At 43.3% G+C, this 22189-nt stretch overlaps 1 protein-coding gene across 2 annotated transcripts in view; it reads right to left on the bottom strand.

Moving 5' to 3' along the window:
* FRAS1 (Fraser extracellular matrix complex subunit 1) overlaps positions 1 to 22189 on the bottom strand; it is a 408983-nt gene that overhangs the window by 141911 nt on the left and 244883 nt on the right. For both annotated transcript variants that reach the window (XM_064485618.1, XM_031432509.2), the window contains exons 21-25: positions 10445 to 10597; positions 10082 to 10228; positions 4807 to 4953; positions 2035 to 2175; positions 1017 to 1157 (exon numbers count right to left, since the gene is read on the bottom strand). In XM_064485618.1, coding sequence (XP_064341688.1) covers positions 1017 to 1157; positions 2035 to 2175; positions 4807 to 4953; positions 10082 to 10228; positions 10445 to 10597 — 729 coding nt within the window. The remainder of the gene's footprint in view (positions 1 to 1016; positions 1158 to 2034; positions 2176 to 4806; positions 4954 to 10081; positions 10229 to 10444; positions 10598 to 22189) is intronic.

Below are 22189 nucleotides of genomic sequence, written 5' to 3'. Positions count from 1 at the left end.
AAGTGTACTCCTACCATCACTGCTATTCTGAGATGATTTTTATTATTATTATTTTAAATGCACGAGGAGAGCAAGCTATTTAAAGGACCATAGATAATTTCTTTGGATCAAGTTAACAACCTTCTACAAATCAAGTGTTTACTGCCTAATTATTCTGCTTTCTCAGTTGAGATTTTGTTATAGAGAGGGGGCACAGGATAGCTTAACGGGCCCTGAATTCGCCCTTTAAACTATTCTGGTTCCTGAATTAGAATCAGAAAGTTTGAGATCAGTACCTGACTTTATGTTGCCCTGGTTATACTCTTCTGCCTCTTTTTTTTTTTTTTTTCCACTTGTGAAACAGGACTCGTAGTGTTTGCCATATTTTACCAAGTCATTGTGAATATTAAATGAGATAACGCAGATGAAGGAAATTTGGGGAAATGTAAAATGCCACACCTGGGTAATGGCATATGATTAAATGTCCGGTATTCTTTAAAGTGGGGCACACAGTACCAGGTTTTGATAGAAACGATGAGAATAAAACAAGGAACTCTTGAGAATAACTCAGTGGACAAGGAGATTAAGACTTTGGGTTTAACTTTAGTTTCATAATAAAGCTCAACACGTCTCACTAAACTGCCCCCAGAAATCCGACACCTCAAGGACATAACGCGGTATCAGGGTCACTGGTAATTTAGTGGATGCACTGAACACCCTGGCCCTGTATCAGTAGGGCTGATCTCTCTTAATGGATCCCTCACCTTAGTTCAACGTAAGTTTTGCATCCCATGAAATATTGGCTTTATTTCCATATAGACTTCTAGGGACAGTATTGATTTGTGCAAGAGAATTACTGGCCGGCATTCCAGTGTTCTATTTAGTCAGCAATTGGCAGATGTGCACAAGAAGCCATCAGTTACTTAGGCCAAACTTCCAGGTTTCCTTTCTGCCCTTAATTACCTGAGAATCAGCACACCTGACTTACTTGTTGGCCTCATTTCTTTCCAGAGAACTCAGCACAGTGTCCAAGTTACCTGTGCATTTGCCATTTGCATGATCTGCAAAGTACCCCTTCCCACAGTCCTGGACACACTGGGCTTCCGAGAGGAGAAATGGCTCTTCACAGCGGGTGCACTCATGGGGACCTTGGCACTGGAGACAGTGTCTGGCACAGCCTGGAAGACAGAAGTCAAGTCAACAGGAACGGGTACAGCTTTCCAAGGGGCTCTGGGCCCTCGTGGTGACGCAACTTAACCTGGTGCGCTGGGCAAAGCCGCAGACGGGGAGCCAGGGAGCCAGGCTTCTGTCTGCGACTGCTGCGCTTACCAGCTGGGTGACTGAGGACCAGCCACTCCACTTCTCTGAGCCTCAGTGTTGTCTCCCAGAGAAGGGGAGTTGACACACTGCTCCTATAAACTGACAGATATCAACCATTATCATATTATTAATGAGTCCTTGGCTCTCTGCACTGTTTCACTGTAAGTGTCAATTATCTTTCCTCACTCACCCGGTGAGTTATCAGAGCATTACCCAAGGATGCTCCCAGGATGCTGCCTATGTACTTTGTTTGGGTGGTCACTACGGGGTGTGAAGACGTTGTGGTGTTAAACTGAGGCTGGAGGGGGTACTGGGTCAGAGAGAGGCAATGGTTAGATGTATGGTACTTGGAGGGTCGTGAGAGGCAGATGATGGAATAATATGGTCTTTCCTTGTGCTCACATGACTGGAGAATACAGACCTCTCTATCTGTAGCACAGGACTGTTCCATTTTTACAGAAATTCAAAACTTAATGGTCAAAACATACCTATTTGTGTGGCCATATACCCCCAAGATTCCCATGTAGATTTCAAATGTATCAAATGTTGTATTTGGGCACAGGAGAAGGAAAGAGGGGATGTTTTCATTATAGCAAAGAAAAGCTCTCAGGGAAGAAACCAGAAATTGGATAAAAAACCAGAAAGGAAACTTGCCACAGGCTCCTTCTCAGAACAGTAGAAATCAGAGGAGGTGGAAGCCTCAGTGAGCACACAGCAAGGGCCCCAGACACTTACTCTTGCAGAGACCCCGGTCCCGGTAAAATGCTGGTGAGCACTGCTCCACGCAGGCTCCGTCCTGGAGGACGTAGCCGTCCATGCACTGCAGACAGTCCGTTCTCAGAGGCCCGCTGCACGCATTGCAACTCCAATCACACTCTAGAAAGAAAATTCCTTAGATCAGCTTCCCTCCTGTCCAGTCTCTGTTCCAGAGACTAATTTATGAGGACACTGTCTGCAGCTGCATGGGGTAAAGTGAGGACAACATAAGAGATGTCAGATAAGTGAGCTCTGACGAGGCTCTGCATGTAGCAGCCTGAACACCTCTCTGAGGCTGTTTCCTCGTTATGCTAGACACGGGCGTGTACAAGGATCGCTCCCGGCTTGTGCAAAGCCTGCCTGTCAGCAGGGCTGCTGAGGGGCCAGATAGACTTGATCTTATCCGTCTGGGCCCCAGGGCTCTTTACCCCGAGCTACAGCATCTTCATGCAAAGCCTGCTCTAGGGAGTGGCCGATTCGCCTCCACAAACCTAATCCAACCTCCTCCAAATGTCAACAGGTAAAGGATGTCAGAGACTCAACTAAGGATGCATCTGCTCTCTCCACTGACTTCAGGCGTGTGACTCTCTTCCTCTCCAAACTCAGATGTTGACCAACACAACAGAAAGAACGAATGACGTTAGAATTAAACGGGGCGGAAAAGAACTGTCCGGAAAGAAAAAGATTCCTGCTCACTTCGAGTAGAGCTGATGCCTTCACATGTTCGTTCACTCAGCAAGCACCAACGGGATGTACAGCCCTGACCCAGGTTCTCATGTGGTGGGTGGGGACCCCGCCCTCAAAGAGCTAGCGGGTCCCAGCCTTAGATGTGCACCCAAATAACCCAGGGGCGTGTTAGAAACACAGATGGCCGGGCTCGGGCTCAGAACCACCGAGCCCGTCTCGGGGAGCGAGGCGGCACAGGAGACACGGTACTACTGCTATTGTTTCCCTCACTGTGATTATCAGAGCTGTGGGTGCTGTTGTTTTCATGACCCGGGCAATTCGGATGCAGTCACGAGACGCATGTTTGAAAGGCAAAGTTCCAGCTGGTAAGGGAAGTCCTTCGTGCACTGGGAGATGTAACAAGGCACCAGGACTAAGTATTTGGGTTTTGAAGTCAGTTAAATTTGTATTCAAGTCATGGTTTTGTCACTTTTTATCTGCATGTCCTACAGACCTTCCTGAAACTTTTTGAGCCTCAGTTTCCTTAACTGTAGAACAAGGATAAGAGTCACACCTATTTCATAAGGCTATTGTGAAGATTGAATGAAATCATGAATTTAAAGAACTCAGCACAGTGTCTGACACAAAGTAGTTGAATAAATGTTTGCTGCTGACCGGTTTCCTTGGAGAAGTATCTCCTCTCAGTGCTGCCTTGCCCCACCTTCCCTCTCCGCTAAGAAGCTGGGGGAAATCTCTCATCAGTCACCTTTCTCTCTACCTTGATTCAGTATTTCCAAGTCCCAAAGAAGCAGGTAAATATGCAGGACAGTACATGTGCTTCCAAAAAGACTTACGAAGTTAAGCTCACTCATTTACATGACTGTATCGGTCCTGAGGGAAAATGACTAAAACAGAGTCTTGAAAACTGCCAGCATAGTTGTGAAATCATTTACAACAGGGAGGATTTGTGGTACTCTTGTTTTTCACCACAGACCGACGGCCCCTGGTTAGAAGGGAAAAAAACTGTAAGGGTTCTGTGGTCCTGAGTGCAGCAGACCACCTCAGCTCACAACAAAGGAGAATTTCTTGGAATGGAAAGTATGCAATTTTGCGAAACCTTAAAGCATACCAAGTTGACTTGACTGATGTCTGACCTCTATCTGAGCCCCAGCTTCTCTGGAAGACCCGAGAGGCAGGGAGAAATGCGGAATGGAGGAACGGAGAAGGGAAATGAAACAGGAGCAAGGAAACTTCATCCTTTAATTCTCTTCTTCTCCTGACTGAGCACTGCCATTCGAAGAGCACAAGCTCCAAGAATTCTAACCCCTGGAGAACAAGGGAAAAGGCACTCTGTTTTTGACATTGCCTCCTTATAAACTCCTGGAGGATGGGGACTGTGTCTTCACTCATTTAAGTATGTTCAGCAGAGATGAACAAATCAGACACAAGTCCTGTCTGCTAAGCTTGGGGTCTGGCTATCTACAGTTGTAAATGCAGATGCCTATGTGGCCCAGGAAGGCCATGCTGATCTTCAAAACAGGCTGGATGTGATAGGACAGGGAATGGTGGGGACGGCGGCAACCCGAGGAGATCAGGCTTCCACCCAAGGAGACGATGGATACTCCTACTCCTGCACTGAGCAAATGCAAATTCAGGATTGCCAGACCTTCTGGCTTTGTCAAAAGAAATGGGAAGTCTCATTTTTTGTATGTGAAGTCTTCTGATTCTTAAAAGGAAAAGAATTAAAGATTTTCAAACATTGGAACATTCAGTGGACCAAAAAAAAAACCAACCCATGCTTTGGGACCAAATACAACCTGAGAGTTTCCAGTCTGCCACCTCTGGTCTGCTGGCACAACATCTAGCACATGGTAGGTACTCAAAAATATTTGCTTAATAAATAAATGAATGAATACATACATACATACATACATACATACATACATACATAATGATGTCTTGCTATCATCAGAAGAAGTCTAAACATCTGATAACAGTATCTTCCCAATGTGGGACAGTGGACATCTCCAGGAAAGGGGTATTGCCCAGGATAAAAGTCATTGTGCAATTCTGGAAGAGCTTTACCTTTGCATGTCTTGGTGGGGAAGTCAAGATAGTACTGTGGGGCACAGCTCTCATGCTGACAGTCCCCAAACAGCAGGACCTTGTTTGGATCTCGGCAGGAGGTACAGCTGGCCTGTGAATCACAGCTTCCACAATGTGCGTTGCACGCTGAGCAGATAGGAAAAGAAAATGACCAGATGATTACAATTGCAAATACTGAAGCACCGATCAAACCGAGACAGATGCTGTGAAGGCAGAGAGCCGCCTCCAACCTGTTCTTTAATCATGCCTCAGAACCCTTAACAGAATTTATACGCATTCCAAGATCTCTGGAATAATAGTCCAAAGTTTCACTGAAACCTTGCTTTGTAAGGAATCAAGCCTCCTATATAGTTCATGAGGTAGAGATGGAATTTTGTGGGATGCCAAGATTAAAATTAGGCATCGACTTACTCTGGAATTCAGGAAATCTCATATTTTAAGATACAAAAGACCTTAAAGTGACCCAGCTTACTGAACTACCCAGCTGTAATTCTTAGCAGCCACTTAATCCAGGCATTCAGGGATGATTGCCGGGTCTGGTCATGCCTCTGTCTTCCCTAACTTAACAACTAGCATTTCTCCATCTACTCAGCTGTTCATGATAGAAACCTTAGAGTCTATCTTGACACCTCCCTTTCTCTCACTCCTAATCCAATTACTCACTGGATCTTATTTATTTATTTGAACTCTCCTATTTAATTCTCAGAACTTTCAGCTTTTCTCCACATCCACAAATGCCAATACATCCAAGCCATCATCATCTCCTACTGGACCACTAGCACAGCCTCCTAACTGGTCTGACTCCCTTGCTTTCTATTTTCCATGTATCCATTAGAGTGAGTTTTTTTTTTTTTTATCCATCCTGCTCAAGTTTCAGAGGATACTTTGATCTATGAATTCATATCTTTCTTCAGTCCTAGAAAAATTCCAGCCATCATTCCTGCAAATACTCCTCCTCCACCATTCCTTCCATTCTTTTCACCTATAAATCATAACACATACATTCAAACTCTCTCAATATAATCTCCCAATCTCTTCTCTTTCACTCTTACTCATGCTTCAGCCTCCTCCTTCAAGAAGCCCTTGCCTGACTCTCTAGTCTAGAACAGGTCTCCCAGGCAGTGCTCTGACAGCACCCCAGACCTTCCATTCACGCCATATGTAACAGTGTTCATTTCAGCGATGATTTAACATCTTATCCTTTAAAGCTGTAAGCTTCCTGAAGGCAAAGACCAAGTTTGTTTTGGTCCTTGCCATGGTCCCCAGCACCTCGCTGGTTATCTGTAATTTTGTAGGTGTTCAATAAACACTTGCCACATAAATGGAAGAAGCCAGATACTGTAATTATACATGAGCATGAGCGTCTCGGCCTCATTCGGAACTCCTCCCTCAGTGTGCGTCAGACGGGAAGCCTAGAAAGGGGTTGCGTGAGTCCTACTTTCACAGGATACCAAAGTGTGTGGCGCAGTGCAGAAAAGTCACCTCCTTATAAAAGAAAAAGAAACTCCTCATTTCACCTACAAGAAAAGCCACTGGTATAAGATATTTGTTAGAATATGTAGACTGGTAATAAAAGGTCCTGGGGAAATTCTAGCCTGAATTTTCAAACAGTTGGAGAATAATTAGAAAAAGAATACTCTCATTGCTGGAAACTTATAGGGGACTAAACTTTTACCCTTTGGGGGGTAGGATTTCTACACATGTTGTATCTTAATTTTGGCAAAGGGTTTGACAAAAATCCCACAGATAAACTTGTGAATGTAAAAATGAAGTGGGGTCTACCAATGGAAGGTGGATTTGAAGATAGTTGAAATACACACTCAAAACATTGTCAGTAAACCTTTGTAATTGGAAAGGAAATGTCTTTAGCAGAGTATTATGATGAAGTCTTAATTATTTACTTGATTGGTATTTTTATTAGTGACTTTAATGAAAACAAAGAAATCAGGCTAATGATATTTAAATATGCCACATCCACTCATATAGGATACACACATAGTTAAGTTTCACCAGTTGAAAGAAAAACTCACTAAACCAATTGAAGCAATAAACTAAAAGTAATCAGACGAAACAAAAGCTAAACTGTTCGTAACGTCCTGTATTATGTTCTATAATTAATTGTACAAATAGACGGTACAGTAGACCTGTTTAGACGTCAGTATCATAAAAACGATCTCAGAATTTTAGTTGATTAAAAGCTTACTAAAAGTTGATATGGTTACTAAAGAAACTGACCCAGTCTTAAGCTGAAGAGCCATAGTGTAATCTCAGTATCAGCTGGACCCTCTGCTGGACGTAGAGCTGAAGACTGACCCCTAGGCTAGTCCCTTGGTTGGGGTGACAGGTTGGTGCCCTGTCCTGACAACTCAGAGTCTTGTGTAGTTTACTCCCCAAGCTTCTGTCTGCCTCTGTGTTCTTGAATTCTTCTACGAAGTCTTTCATTCCCAAAGCATAACTCACCTCCTTCACTGACTCCCGAAAGAAACAGATTCATGTTGAGCATTTTGAAATGTTAAAAGACTATGTGGGGGATTTGGAGGGAGGCAGGAGTGCCACGCTAAGGAGCAGGGGCTTCCATCATTTCTGTTTGAACACTTCCTCTCTGATTGAAGCCCTTAGCTCTCTCCAGGGCAACCCTCAAATGACTACGTCTTACACACACCAAATCCCTTGGGTTCTCAGCTTCCACCTTCAGAGGAGTGTGGGTGAGGAGCCTTTTCTCCATCCTGCGATATTCAGACCACAGAGGTATCAGTCCTATTGCAGTCATGTTGGCGTGACCATGTCTGGAGTACCTGGTGCAGTTCTCTGAGGTCAGTGACCCCAAGGAAAGTGCCAAGAGGACAGTGAAGAAGGTGGCGAGTGGACCAGAAGGCAGTGAGGGTATCGGGGATGATCTTTAGCCATCATTCACTGAGGAGGAAGGGACCTCATAGCTTATGAAGTCCATGCTCCCTCCTCAATAGGCTTGTTTTTTACAGTCCCTCTGAGAGAACGGTTCTCCATTTCTGCTTAAAATACTCCACTGACTCCAGTCCTGCCTGGAGCAGAGATGTCCGAGTGGGAGAGACATGCTTATTTCAAACCTTTGAAGGTAATGTGAATGAGGGAGGGGACATGCTATCCTGCTCCAGAGGGAAGTGCTAGGCTGATGAGAAAGAACCATTGAACAGCTGGCATCCCCACCCTCGGCCTGGCTTCCTTCCTCAGCTGCAGAAGCCTGGAGGGTGAGACGGAACCTCTGCGCTGGCGCCCCGGGGCTCTTCTCCTCCTCCCGAGCACCATGGTTTCCAGCACTGAGAACCTCACTTACCACCTCTTCTTTAAAGCTCCTGCTCAGCTGGTTGTCCTTAGATTTTAGAGCTGGGTACGTAATTTCTAAAGGTTTCTATAACCAGAATCTAAACAGCTCTCCAGCTCTAACTTTCTTCTATAATATGGTTTTTAATGTCTTCCCTTAATACTGATTATATTTCCTTAAAAGCCCTTTATCGCACAATTTCAAAAATTGTCAGGCCCATAATTGTCTATAATGATGAACGTTAGAAAGGGACGTTGTGGATTTTTCTTTTTTTAATGTACTAGAAACTCAAATATCCCAACTTAGGGGCATATTTTATTTAAGCTTTGGAGGAAGGAAACTTTGGCTTTAGCAAAGGACTAAAGTTAGGAGATTCTTAATTTAACTGAAATAGTCTATAAAATCCTATTTACACGGTGGCATAGCAAATGCATTTGTGCAGAGCAAAAGCTTCCCAGAAGAGAAATATTTTAGTGCAACATATTTTTGTCACCTATGTGCCATATAAGGGATTCTGTTTTCTCTTTTCAACTTTTATTTCTGTGATTTCATTGCTGTGAAGAGCCTCATAAATCTAGGTCACTACTTCTACACCAACACTCTGTGGCTCTGGAATAGAACATGCAAGTATTTCATTCGTGTCTCTAGTGTTACAGAATCTACAGATTTCAGCAGACGGTTGATATATACCAAGCAAAGTTTTTGTTACAAAATGTAGAAAAATCTTTTCATTGGTCCAAAAAGGGATTTTATCTCTGGTATCTCAACAGATGATGCAAACAGTGGGTTCCCTGTAACTTCATTTCAAATGCAAATCCTTACAAGCACCTCCATAAACTAACAGTAAGATCAATCTTTCTACCTACAAAATATAAATATCTTTTACTGCTTCATTTGCCTCTCACTTCACGTGATGATGATGATAACAACAAGAGAGACAGTGAAAGCTGATTCTCTGCTAGGGTCTGTGTTAGAGCAGCAACATTAGATGTAGGCACTATTATCATCCCCCTTTTATAGAAAAAGGAAACTGATGCATGGTGGTTAATTTACTTGCTCAAGGTCACAAAGCTAGTAGGTGTCAGCTAGGATTTGAACTTTAGTCACCTGATTCTAAAGCCCATTCTCCTAACCATTACTTTATAATTCCTTCAACATGGTACATCCTAGGACATAAAGTTGATATATCAGCCCTGCATTTGTTAACTGTCATCTTCAAAAGGAGAAAAATATAACACAATTTTTTGGCGAATGACACTTTACTGATCGAAATAAACTAAGCTGCCTCAGGCTATCTCAAAAATGTTCCTTCACCTGTGCAGGATTTTCTAATTTTTTTCCATCCAGATTTGCCCTTTCCCTAATTTATCCTAAATCTTTGTGCCTGACTCAGGTACTTAATCATATTTTTACTTATTTTAGGACTAAGACATCTATACAAGTAACTCTCATGCAAGAAAAATAACTACTGTTTGGGCAGAAACTGAATGCTTTATAGCATGCCAAGCCTTGAATATTGTCAATATTCAACAAATACATGTCAAAAACAAATTAAACCCAGAGAAGAGCTGAGGCCACAGCCTGTGTAATAAAATGAGCTCCCCTCTCTGCTCAGGCTCTTGGAATAGAAACACTGAGAGAAACCACAGGAATGAAATAGACTAATACTTTTATTATTTTAATGATATAACTAGAGAACAGAGGGGTTAAATGAATGGCCTGAGGTCACACAGCAGGTACTCGCAGAGGAGATCCCTAGCCCAGCACTTCCAGTTAAGCCCATACCTGAGTTATAAATCTGCTGATGGAGCCCATATGCCTTTGGAGATTCATTTTCTTCCTTTTATAAAAATAAAGGCTACCAGGTGTGAATATGGAAGCAAAAAGTTCCTATTTCCTTCAATGACCTCAGCAGAGCAGGACAGGAGAGAAAGTTCATTTTTAAAAACTTACGCTGACAAGCATGATTGTCATCAAGATAGTGCCCTGGGAAGCAGGCGGTGCTGCAGGTACCAAGGTGGGACAGAACGAGGCCAGTGTCACAGGAGGAGCAGGAGAAGGGTCCTCTGCCCCGGCAGGTTCTGCAGGAGGAGTGACATTCTGCAGAGGGAAGAGACACAAAGAGAACCTGTGAAGCCAAACCCCCTTCCAAAGCCGTTAATAAAAGTGCCAGTGCAGAGAGCATTCGCTGGTCTGCTTTCTGGCCCCACAGTGTGCTTCCTGCCCTCTCTCTCGCCTGGGAAGTTCAAGCCTTCTCCACTATTGCCCCCAAGAGAAGCTCAAGACGCACCACCGGCTCCTGCGTCCAGCACTTACTTTGACAAGCTCCCCTCTCTGCATAGTATCCCGAAGGGCAGTCGGGAACACAGCGGTCCCCCAGCAGCAGGTACCGGGCGTTCTGGCACCGCAGGCAGACGCTCCCGGTGTTGCGGAGATTGGCTGCACAGTGCTGGCACAGAGGATGGCAGTCTGGAGAGGGAGGGGGCCACAGAGAAGGCACAATGCTCATCACGACACCGAAGGGTAAACGGGATTGCAATTACCACTGCTGCAGCACCGACAGCCGGAGAGTGGCCCAGAGGCAGTGTGCAGCAGTAAAGCAGAAGCCTGGGACCTGTACAAATTGTGTGTTTGAGGATTTTAGCAAATGACTGGGCCCAGCACAGCAATTGAATTTTCATCCCTTTCCAACTGAACAACCTTCAAGTTCTAGGGCAGCCTGTGACAGATACTTGCCAGGGGCATGGAGAGAACTGTTAGATAACAGGAACACTTCATCATATCAACATATCCCCAAGACCTCTGCGAACTCAAGCACAGCATGGCTCCCATCCACACAGCTCCTGAGCTGTGCTCAGCACCCTCCCGAGCTCCTCCTCACAAACGTGGCCTTCCAGAGTCAGGACACCAGTCTCAGGCGTTGGTATGGGGGGATTAGGACTGGTCGATAGGTGAATGGTGGAAAATTTTAGTCTCTAACCAGAGGTAAAGTTACAAAAAAGAGTTGAGTTGAAAGTCATGTTCATGACTTGATTCCTGGTTCGTAGCAGATGCTGTACCAGTTGTGGGTAAAGCTATAGGACTAATTATCTGGAACGGCCAGAATTGCCTCTTATTCTTGCCCATATAACAGGCATCCTTTAGTTAAATAACGTGATTGTGTTCAGCTCCCACGATAGGTGAAAATGCCCTCTGTCCTACCTTAAGTGGTAATTATCCTTCAAATCCCATTTACCCCCCTCCATCCCAAAGGTGGAAGAAAATCCACAAATCCTGAATTACCCACCAAAATGAAAAAGGAGTAAAGGCCTAGGAAAAAAGAAGAAAGAGCTCTGGTTATAGGACCTGTCCATCTTCCTCCTTAGGATTCAAAGCACTGTTTACGGCTGCTAATGCACCACTCAACAACCAGGTATGTTTTGTTTCATCTCAAAGTCTTGTAGATGGAGATTGTGAATTCTAGTGATGTTTAGACTAAAAAAATCCTTGTCAATAAAACAGATTGCCTGTCTCCTAAAATCTGTGGAAACAGGTCTTTCTCTCTATACCCTCAGTGATACACTTTCTTAATGGTTCATCATCTGAGATGCATTCCTTGCCAAAGAAGAGATTGTAGTCCCATTCCCGGCACCCACTCATCCACACGAGAAGTCTTTCTGGGACTCTGCAGCCACTCCAGAAGCTGAACCCAGACTGTCCTCCTCAAAAATGCTGACTCTTCTAGCAGTACACCGACAAAGAGCCCCTGACCTCTCTCTGAACTTCGGGAGTTTCAGATTACAGGCAGCCTTTTGCCAATATTAGGAACAATTCTTGATACCCTCGGAGGCAAACTAATCCCATTATAGCCCTTCAGTAAATTCTACAGGAAATGATGGCTGTGTTGAGAGAAATCTGATAAGGAGGCTATTTCCCCCGACTTAGTGTATGGTTTCCACACAAGGCCAACCTTTTTGTTTTCTTTTTCCCGGGCTCCCCTCACAGTGCCAGGAGCACTTCAAAAGTTCTGGAGCAAATGGAGGTGACCCTGCTTTATGATAACCTTAATGAGTGGGTACATGTCAGGACTGGAAATCAGGGAAACATTCCCGATTCGAGGCTCCATTATTTGAAAAGTCATGGCCTCTTCCTCTGAAAAGCAAGTGCTTACAGAGAGTTCTGGGCTCAGGCATGCGTCAGCAAGGCCTGCAGGTGCTCAGTGGTCTAAAAACTAGTTGCATCTAACTGAGGCTGGCTCTAGTGTACAATTAGAGAAATGAAAAAGGATAATCACCAGGGGATGCTTTGAAGAGAAAGTAAGCCGACCTCGGGTGTACTTTGTGGGTGCAATAAATGAACATTTATGGATCTGTCTGATCCTGGGGATGTCTAGAAGCTGTTTAAATGAAGAGTGTGATGCACATTAATTACTTCTCCAGGAAGCTGGGCGAGGTTACGGACGCTCCCTCCAGCTCTCAGGGCAGCTGCTCTGGAACCTTGCTCTGCCCCCCCACGCCCACGCCAGCACCAGCCCACCCTGCCCACCCTCCTCCTCCTCCCAGGGTAGTTCGCCTTCTCCTTGATTCAGCTCACTGGGCACGAGCACCTTCGATTCTTTCCTGTTGACCAGTTTTATTTCATTACATCTCCCCTCACAGGATGAAATGGCCAATTCCCCCACCACATTTTTTGATCTATTTTTCCACATTATTTGAACATTATTGCCCTTTTATGCCCACCTCTCGTCATTCTCCTTGACCTCAACTTCCCCCCAAAGCTTTTCTCTACAACCACCCCATCTCTTGTCTTCCCTTCACCCCCAACTCCTCATCTCACTGGCATCTGACAACTTCTTAGCAACCTAATCTAATGGACTCCTCTAACGCCTAACCCACCTGGAGTCTCTGCAGTACTTTGGATCACCCCTCCTCCTCGACCTCCTTCCCCCTCCATGCTTTACCCTGGGGCTCCTCTTGGTCATTCTCTGCCTCTGATTGCCTGACAAACGTAGAAATTCCTCACAGCCCTCAACTTCTTCTCTCCTCCTAGCCAAGTCTCATTCTCCGGAGGCCTTAAACCAGGCGTGGCTGTGTGCGTCCTTTTGGTATACACCTACCAGAAGCTAGTAGAAAGGGCTCAAAAGTTGCAGAGAGAGGGGATGTAAACTGATACAGCCACTTTGGAAAACAGCATGGAGTCTCCTCAGAAAAATTAAAAATAGAACTACCATTCGATCCAGCAATTCCACTTCTGGGGATCTTTCTGAAGAAAACAAAAACACTAATTGGAAAAGATACACGCACCCCTATGTTCATTGCAGCATTATTTATGAAAGCCACAGTATGAAAGCAACCTAAGTGTCCACCAATAGATGAATGGATAAAGAAGATGTGGTATACACATACACACACAATGGAATATTACTCAGATATAAAAAGAGTGAAATCTTGCCATTTGCAACAACAATGGATGAACCTTGAGAGTATTATGCTAAGCGAAATAGGTCAGATAGAGAAAGACAAATACCATATGACTTCACCTACATGTGGAATCTAAAAAGCAAAGCAAATGAACAAACATAAAACAGAAACAAGAGTCACAGAACAAATAGGCAGTTGCCAGAGGGGAAGGGGTTAGAGGGGATGAGTGAAATAGGTGAGGGAGATTAAGAGGTACAAACTTCCAGTAACAAAATAAATGAGTCATGGGGCTGAAATGTACAGCATGGGGAACACAGTCAATAACACTGTAATAACTTTGTATGGTGACAGATGGTAAGTAGACTTATCATGGCGATCATTTTGTAACAAACAGAAATATCGAATCATTATGTTGTACAACAGGAACTAACACAGTGTTGTAGGTCAATTATACTTCAGTAAAAAAAAAAAAAAACAAAAAAAAACAAAAGAGAGAGCTGCCAAGACTCCAAAATCACTCAAGGCCTCTGCCTTGTTCCATGGTTCCGTATTAAGCCTTAAGGAGGCATCGGATCAATCACTGGACATAGCACATTGAATGATGGAGTAAGTACCCAGAGGCAAGGAGAAATCAATAAATGATACCTGAAAATATAAAACAATCGGTGTGATGCGGGTTGCCCCAAGCATCACATTAATCCAAGTTAGTTTATAGTTTCACGTTACACACAAGACTGTAACTACTCAAGTCTGGAAAGTTGGGCTCTTTTTGTTCACTACCTGTATTCATCCCTTATTCATTCATCCATGGTTTAAAAAGTCATACTGAGCACCCAATCCTAGGAACAGAATCATTCCAAAACGGCAATCTGTGTGGGTCTCGTGTTAACATCTTCATGCAAACCTCCCTTCCTAACTCTGTCTTATACAAGCCCCCAACAGAAGGCCACTTGAAACCAATATGCTCTCAAATCTTACTCTGAAGTCAATCTGAAGGTTGACTGACTTTTATTAAACCAACCAGAAAAGAAAAATAAATTCCTAAAACCTAGGAAATACCTTTATCTTAAGAGGTTGAAGCCAGAATCTCTTTGTTGGAGAGAATTCCTTGGGAGAGCTCAAAATGAGGAATGATGTGCAGGGTAAGAAGCCAGACATCAGAGCAACAAGGGCTTGAGGATTAATCTCAGTGTCTGACTTAATCAGAAAAGCACAGTTCCCGAGGGCGGGCTACAGAACCCAGGTGTGATGGACCACAGGTGGCCGGTACCCGGGGCACCACCTGTAAGCAAGCTTCAGGCTCAAGCCCAGGCGGCCACTGTGATCTTCTGCACAGACAGAGGCTGACTGGGGCTCAAAAATGGGAGCTTAAGGTTTTATTGTTCTGACTACAAAGTGAGCCATGGAAAAAAATACAAAACATTTTTTTTACAGAGTATACATAAACATAAAAATGACCCTAAGTAGGCCTTTCAGAGTAAATAGCTACTAACATGGACTTTTTTCTTTTAGTTCTTCTATACAATTTTACACATATAGATTTTTTACATAGATGAGATTATATTAAATGTTGTCATATAATTACTTTTTCATATAGTTAGGAGCACTGCAAAAGGACCTGGACAGGGGTGAGAGGGCTTGGAAAGGGTCCCAAGAAGAGGAAAAAAACAGCAAGAACCCAGAAGCCCAACAGAACAGGATGCCCAACTGAAAAAAGTTCATATGACTGGATCTTGAAGAACATACAAAAGAGCCACTCAGGACCTGGCTGTGCTGGTTTTGGAATACCTTGTAAGTCATGAGAGAGTATGGGTTTATCCTAATGGCCATTGGGAATCGGTTTGCCTAACTGTACGTGTTCTTCGCCAGTCTATCTACTGAGGTCTCTATTTTTATTACAGATTTAAATGAGAAATTGTTGTATGAAAGTGACTAGAGATGGCAGAAGACGTTAAAACCACAGCAAAGAACCAACAATCCAAGAAAACTCTGACACACAGCAGTTTTCAATGTGAACTTTGCTGGAGAGAGGAGAGGAGTCACCACTCTTCTCTCCCCTTCCCCCTTCTGACATGTTCACAGAAGACCCTTCACTGTTGAGAGCATCCCATGCTGAACTGTTTTCAAGAGGCTGATGTTAGAGAAGGCAGATTAGGAAAACTAAGAATCCTATAGTGTAAGTATATGAAAGCTGTCATGACCAGGATTGGAGCTGTCAGGTGTCCCTGGAGAAGGAAGACCACACCAGTGGTTTGTCTCTCAGGTGTGACCAGGAAAGACCTTTACGCAAACTGTCAGCTTCCAAAATGCCTTTAAAATTTAAATTAAAAAATTTGACTGAATCAGCAGTACCTCATAGGGACCTCTTCCCTATTGGTTAAATGAAAGAAAAAAATTACTGGAGTCAAAATACTAGGAAACGGTAGGCCCATGACAAGGTCAACCTGGGCTGCACCACCTGGTTTTCAAAATGCACTTCAGGCCACGAGGAGCAGGGCACTACTCGGCTGTGTGTGAGGCAATTCACAATTGCCTTTTCAGTACAATTTGAGATAATGAAGAGGGAAATACCCCATGGCCAGCCAGATGTATTAATTATACAATCTAAACATAATTAAGAGGTGGTACGAGCTCATCTCCAGGCACTGCAGGAGGTGACTATGCATCCCAGGGACCTGCTATGACACCAGCCACTTCACGCACAGTAAAACCTAGGGGCATGTTTCCTAAAAAATAAGCTGATTTGGAGGCAAGTCTTGAATTCTTCTTGGTAGGTGGTGACCATCTGAGAAATGCTGATTCAGATCCTTGCTGGACCCACACTGTAGGAGCAAAAGTGTCAGAAACAGTGTCCTTAAAGTGCCAGTTATTCTCAGAGAGGCCAACAAACCAGAGTGAATTCCCCTGTCATCCTTCTCACCCCACCTTCCACTCCCACTCCTCCCCGCAGGTGATATTTGGAATAATTTCACAGGATATATGAGAGGAAGCTTACACTGTCACTGCTTAATTTGTACCAGGACCGCGTTACTAAAATAGGAGAATTGAGATTCCAACCCACCAATCTAGCGGCCTCTGCAAGGATTAACGGCCCGTCCTAAATGTCCCATCTGTGCGGTAAGGCGTTTGCATCTGACCTGCCTGCCTGTAATCAAAAAAGCAGGCTAACCTCAAATATGTCTAAATGGGGGGTGTGCATCCATTAACTGCTTAAAAACAGTGCCTCTCCTGGAGGCCGTCTCTCAGAGTCCTTCCACGGCAGTTCAGTAAGTCAGTCCTCATTTGACACTACTTCGATTACAGTAAAGAGTCTTTAAATAAAAGACTCATTAGGGGTGACAAGGAGAGGAGAGAGACCAGGGAGACATTTAGATTTAGCCTGTTTCAGATCCCTGCTAAATAATAAGCAAGTGGGGTGGGTGGGGGTGCACTGATGGAATTCCACTTGTTCGTCTAAATGCCTGCTTACTAATTCACTGCTTACCCGGTGAATTAGCACTTTAACCAAACAGATGAATGGACACACATAAGGGACTGGAAATGGAGTATCAGCTCAAGCTGGAATAAATACATTTCTTGTTTGTAAGCAAACAGAGGGTTCCACTTGTTTCCTAAATATGCACAGCATGCACATGGGCTAAAAATTTAAATACCTAAAAAAAAAATTAATGTTTTGATTCAGCAGCTGCAATATCCTCTCATATGTCGCCCCACAGCTGTGAGGAAATTATATGTGGTCATCACTGTGTGAGGCTTTCTTCAAATCACAAAGGCTCTGCTTCGAGGATCAGTGAGGATTACCTGCAATCATGATGGATGGAAGCACACGGCAGTGAAATGACTTATTTCATGTCTTTGGAGCAAAGTCAAAAAAGCTTGAAGATATTACAGTAAATGTGCACTGTTGAAGCAATGGCTTTGGATGTTGGTTTTATGGGGCAGCGACTCCTTAGCTGGTAAATAATGATCTATAAAGACAAATTTAGACACAGTGAGATTTTTTAATAATGTCCTGTCAGTCGATTAGGTCCTTAATGCAACCACATTAAGTGTGTTTGGAAGCTGTTAAAATAATTTGCACATGTAGCGGTTCCTTGTCAGGCCAAAAAGAAAGAATTTCATGCTGAAGCTCAGTGTCCTTAAAGTGTGTATAGAATCTGAATTCTGATGCCACTTTTAAAACTGATGGGGTTGGACTTGGGAGATAAGTACAGCAGTAAGCCAGAAAATAACATACGGTGGCAAAGAAGCATCAGCCTCCTCTCTTCCTCTTTCGATCATTACTTGAGTCCTAGCCCACCTACGAGCTCTTACAAATCATGCGTTCTTTTTATTAGCGGCTCTAGAACTTCCCCTTTTTTCAGTGTCTGTGGCTATTGTTTTATCCTGAAAAAAAAATCAACAACAACAACAAAGACAACAGACTGACTTTAACGTTAAAGGACAGTGATTTCCACCCAGTGCTGACAAACTTACAAATGGGGTGAGAAGCCTGCGGTAGGACCCCTGGCGACAGACAGGTCGGAAGGAGGGGGTGAGAGGCGGTGTCGGATATGAGAGCAAAGCCCTCTCCGCAGCTCTGGTGCCAGTTCTTGCTGCCAACGAGGGGACGTAAGCACTGCTCCTGCCCAGGTAGCCTGATGCCTTGTGCCTGGCCTCCCATCGGTTTATGTTTTACTCTTGCCTTACCTCAAAATCAGAAAAACTTTCACTTTCATTAACATTTCTGGAAGGCGAGCTGGGTGTGAGGCCCTGTGGAAGTTACTGCAGGAGACAGAGCATTGAGTCAGAGGCAGATTTCTCTCAGGTGCTTGTGATAAGGTCCAATGTCAGAAGAAAGCCACACTTAAAATGCAACTGGTGTCTGAGGAGGACCAGAGAGTATTTTACCCAAAGGGAGTAAGAAGGCCTTGAACCTTGCCAGATGTGGCAGTGACTAGAATATGGAATAGCGGTAGGAAGGGAGCAGGTGTAACTCAATTTTGAATTACAGGTGACCCTTGAACAATGCAGGGCTTAATATGGGTATAACTTACAACTTACGCAAGTATAACTTACAACTTACAACTTATCCGCTGTTCCTCGGCATTCTCAGACTCAACTAAGTGCGGACTGTGTAGTTCTGTAGTATTTACTTGTGAAAAATAGCTGCATATAAGTGGATCCACGCCATTCAGACCCCCATTGCTCAAGGGTCAACTGTACTCATGTTGAATTACACTGATTGAAAAATCAGTGGTGGATGCACAAGAGAGTCAGGAGAAGGAAGGAAATGACCTGATGGGGAGGGGTGAGGAGGGTTTCTTTAGAGTTTTTTGAGTATGTTGTTCCTGTGGATCAGATGTCCAGAAGGTAGACAGACAAAAAGAGAGCCTGGAGCTGATCATCACGTGTGCACTTGAGATGGACTCTAAGGAGGAAACAGAAAGGAGGACTGTATTAAGACACTAAGGTCCTAGAGGAAAGAGGGCCAGGTGGGAAGGAGAGAGGAAAACTTAAAGAGGAAAGGAGGGGATGAAATGAGAAGCCAGAAGAGGAAATGACTGATGGGCAGAACCAGCTCTTGAAGGTGACGGGGCAGATGGGTCACAGATGGAGGGATTCCCTGGACCAAGGTGAGGGAGCTCCTTTCTCAAAGGAAGGAATGAGGAAAAAGGTATCTGGAAGAAGACAAAGAGACATTTTGAGGAGAAAAGATGAGAGTTTTACTGTTGTTTTATCTGATTATGTTAATCTTCTAAACAAAAAAGAAAGCAAACCACAGGACCTACTGTATAGCACAGGGAACTATAATCAATGACTTGTCATAACCCATAATAAAGAAGAATATGAAAAATACATGTGTATAACTGAATCACTATGCTGTACACCAGAAACTAACACAACACTGTAAATCAGCTATACCTCAATTAAAAGAGCAAAGTCGTCAACTGATTGGAGTGAGAGCTGAGATGAAGTAAAGTGTGGCGAGTGCATACGGAAAGCCCACGATGGGCAAGGTGACAAAGCATCAAAAAGAACTGTAAATAATACGAATGATGCGGGGCAGAGAAGGTCTTACTGGAGTGACACAGGTTGATGGCACAGTGTTCACACGTGTTTCCTCTGACGTGGCACTGCTTCAAAGCCCAGCTCTACTGCTCACTAGCTGTGAAACACTGGGTAACCCCGTTAACGTCTCGCATCTCAGTCTCCTGGGCTATAAGACAGAAATGCTACTGATCATAGGACCGACCTCCCAGGGCTGCAGTCCGGATTAAATGAGACCGTGTATGGGAGGAGCTGGAACAGAGGAAGTGCTTAGTAAATATCAGTGATTATTTTTTATACACAGCAGACCCAGTCAGAACTGGTATTGATGTTGATGATCAAACTTCCATCTAAGTCACTATTTTTGCCTATTACATGTAAGCCACAGAGGTTTACATGCGTGTAAGAAAAGTAAGTGTAGCCATACCAATTTTGCTATCTTTAGTACTTAAGAGGACAGCCTGTGAGTCTAAATTCAGTTGTGTTCTTTAAGCATCAACCCTCAAAGCCTTCTTTGCAGTTCAGGCCCTGGCCTGCAGTTCTGATGAAGTCAACAGCCATCCGGACTTCATTGGGAGCCCTGCCAAGTTGAAAACTTGTAAGTAAGGTCATTTCTAAAGCTAGGTAAGATATTGTTTAGTAAAAGTCATGCAAAGGAGAAAATACAAGTTTTTTTTAAATTTAGGAAGGCCTCGATTTAAGCATACACCATTTTTTTTTTCCTGAAACTAAAAGTTCAGAGAAAAAGAATGCCTTGAAATATTCAATCATCCTTCAGCAGACAGTGTGGTCCCTTAAATAAAACACAATTCAGAGAACAAGGGAGAGACAATCACTGAAAGTTCCGGAGAGAGATTGGATATGCAACTCACAGTTCAAGCAATAGGAGACAGGGTGACAGATGAGAAATAAGAGAAGGATGTGCACTGCCAGAAAAAGAAGAGAAGGGAAATAAAGAATCAAGTGTTAAAAAAAAAGACACAAGAAAATTGAAAAAAAATATAGAGATAGAAGGATAGGACCAGATGAAGTGGATGGCGAAGAAGAAGAGGTAAGAAGCAAAAAACGGGTCACACGAAGAAGATGATTGATGTAATTACCGTACGATGCATTAGAAGGGGATGAAAATCGACACCAGGACGCCAGAATCGAGACACTCCTCTAGCCAACATCCCTCAATCACCATCTACGTGCTACTTAGGCACTGCACTGAGTGTGCTTATTCCCGCTTCCGCAGGAAGGATTCTTGGGATGATGAAATGAAAAATAAGTGAGAAGATGCTTTAAAATTGTAAAATTCCAAAAACACACCATTAGTGCTACTAACAATAACATGAAAAACAGACCTAGTTCCAGCAGATGTCTTGGAAGTCATGCTTAACTTACCAGGAAGTACATCTATCTCCTGCTGGTTATTGCCCAGATCCACAAAAGGACAGTGGCCTATCAGATTAAGTCACACAAACAGAATTGGATGCTATTTCACCATTAAAAAAGACAATTATGTGAGTTCTTCAATTATTTGCCAACACATGGAAATACACAATTAAAGTGATACAAGAAATGACAAAGAAATATAGGTGTACATCATTTTACTGCACTCTTGCTTAATTGTGCTTTGCAGATAATTGCAGTCTTTTTACACATTGCAGGTTTGTGGCAACCCTATGTTATCAATGATGGTTAGAATTTTTTTTAGCAATAAAGTATTTTAAATTAAGGTATGTACATTGTTTTTTAAGACATAAAGCTATTGTGCACTTAATAGACTACAATATAGTGTTAGCATAATTTTTATGTGCACTGAGAAATCAAAAAAATTAGTGTGACTTGCTTTACTGTGATGATAACTTTATTGCACTGGTCTGAAACCGAACCCACAACATCTCTGAGGTGTACCTGTACGTAGCTACTGATTATAGCTATGAAAAATGCAGGTATGTATCCACTGAAAAGATTAAAGTATATGCAGAGTGATATAAATTATTAAAATTTAGTATGTGTTAATGTTTTTGTTTAAAGTTTATTCATTTAATAAGCATATACACAATAAAACTACATGGTAGTCTAAAACAGCTTCCTTAGAACAGACCAGCAAGTTCTTTCAACTTTCCCCAGCAGTGCTTCTCCAAGACATCCTGTCATACCAGTCCCTGACGATCCACCTTTTAATCTACAATCAGAAAACTGTTCTTGAGTCCCTATTGTTGTAATCAACTGTATTTGGCATCGTAGAGTATGACAAAATGGTTAAGTATGTGGATTCTGGAATCACACTCTCTAGGTTCCAATCTTGGCTCTATCTTCCAACTTTTGTCATTTTGAGCAAATGATTCAACCTTTCTGTGGTTCAGATTCTTTATTTGTAAAATGGAGATCACGTTAGTACCTACCCTGGAGGATTATTGCTAATGTTAAATGGCAAAATGCATTCAAAGCAATTAGCACAGTGCCTGTCCCATAATAAGCCCTCGGAACAGTCACCTATTATTAGACACCAAGAAAAGATCACTCACAGAGAACGTGTCAATGCCAAGTGCTAGGTAACTGGTAGAAACAATCAGCATACCTAGGAATTACACCGCAGGAGATGCCAAGAGGAAGCTGGTCCTAGAAGGGAAGGAATCTGAAC

This window comes from Camelus dromedarius, chromosome 1, assembly GCF_036321535.1.
Source record: "Camelus dromedarius isolate mCamDro1 chromosome 1, mCamDro1.pat, whole genome shotgun sequence".
Classification (NCBI taxonomy): Eukaryota; Metazoa; Chordata; class Mammalia; order Artiodactyla; family Camelidae; genus Camelus; species Camelus dromedarius.
Note: the sequence above shows the minus strand (reverse complement) of the source record. Positions and strands in the feature narration are given on the sequence as shown.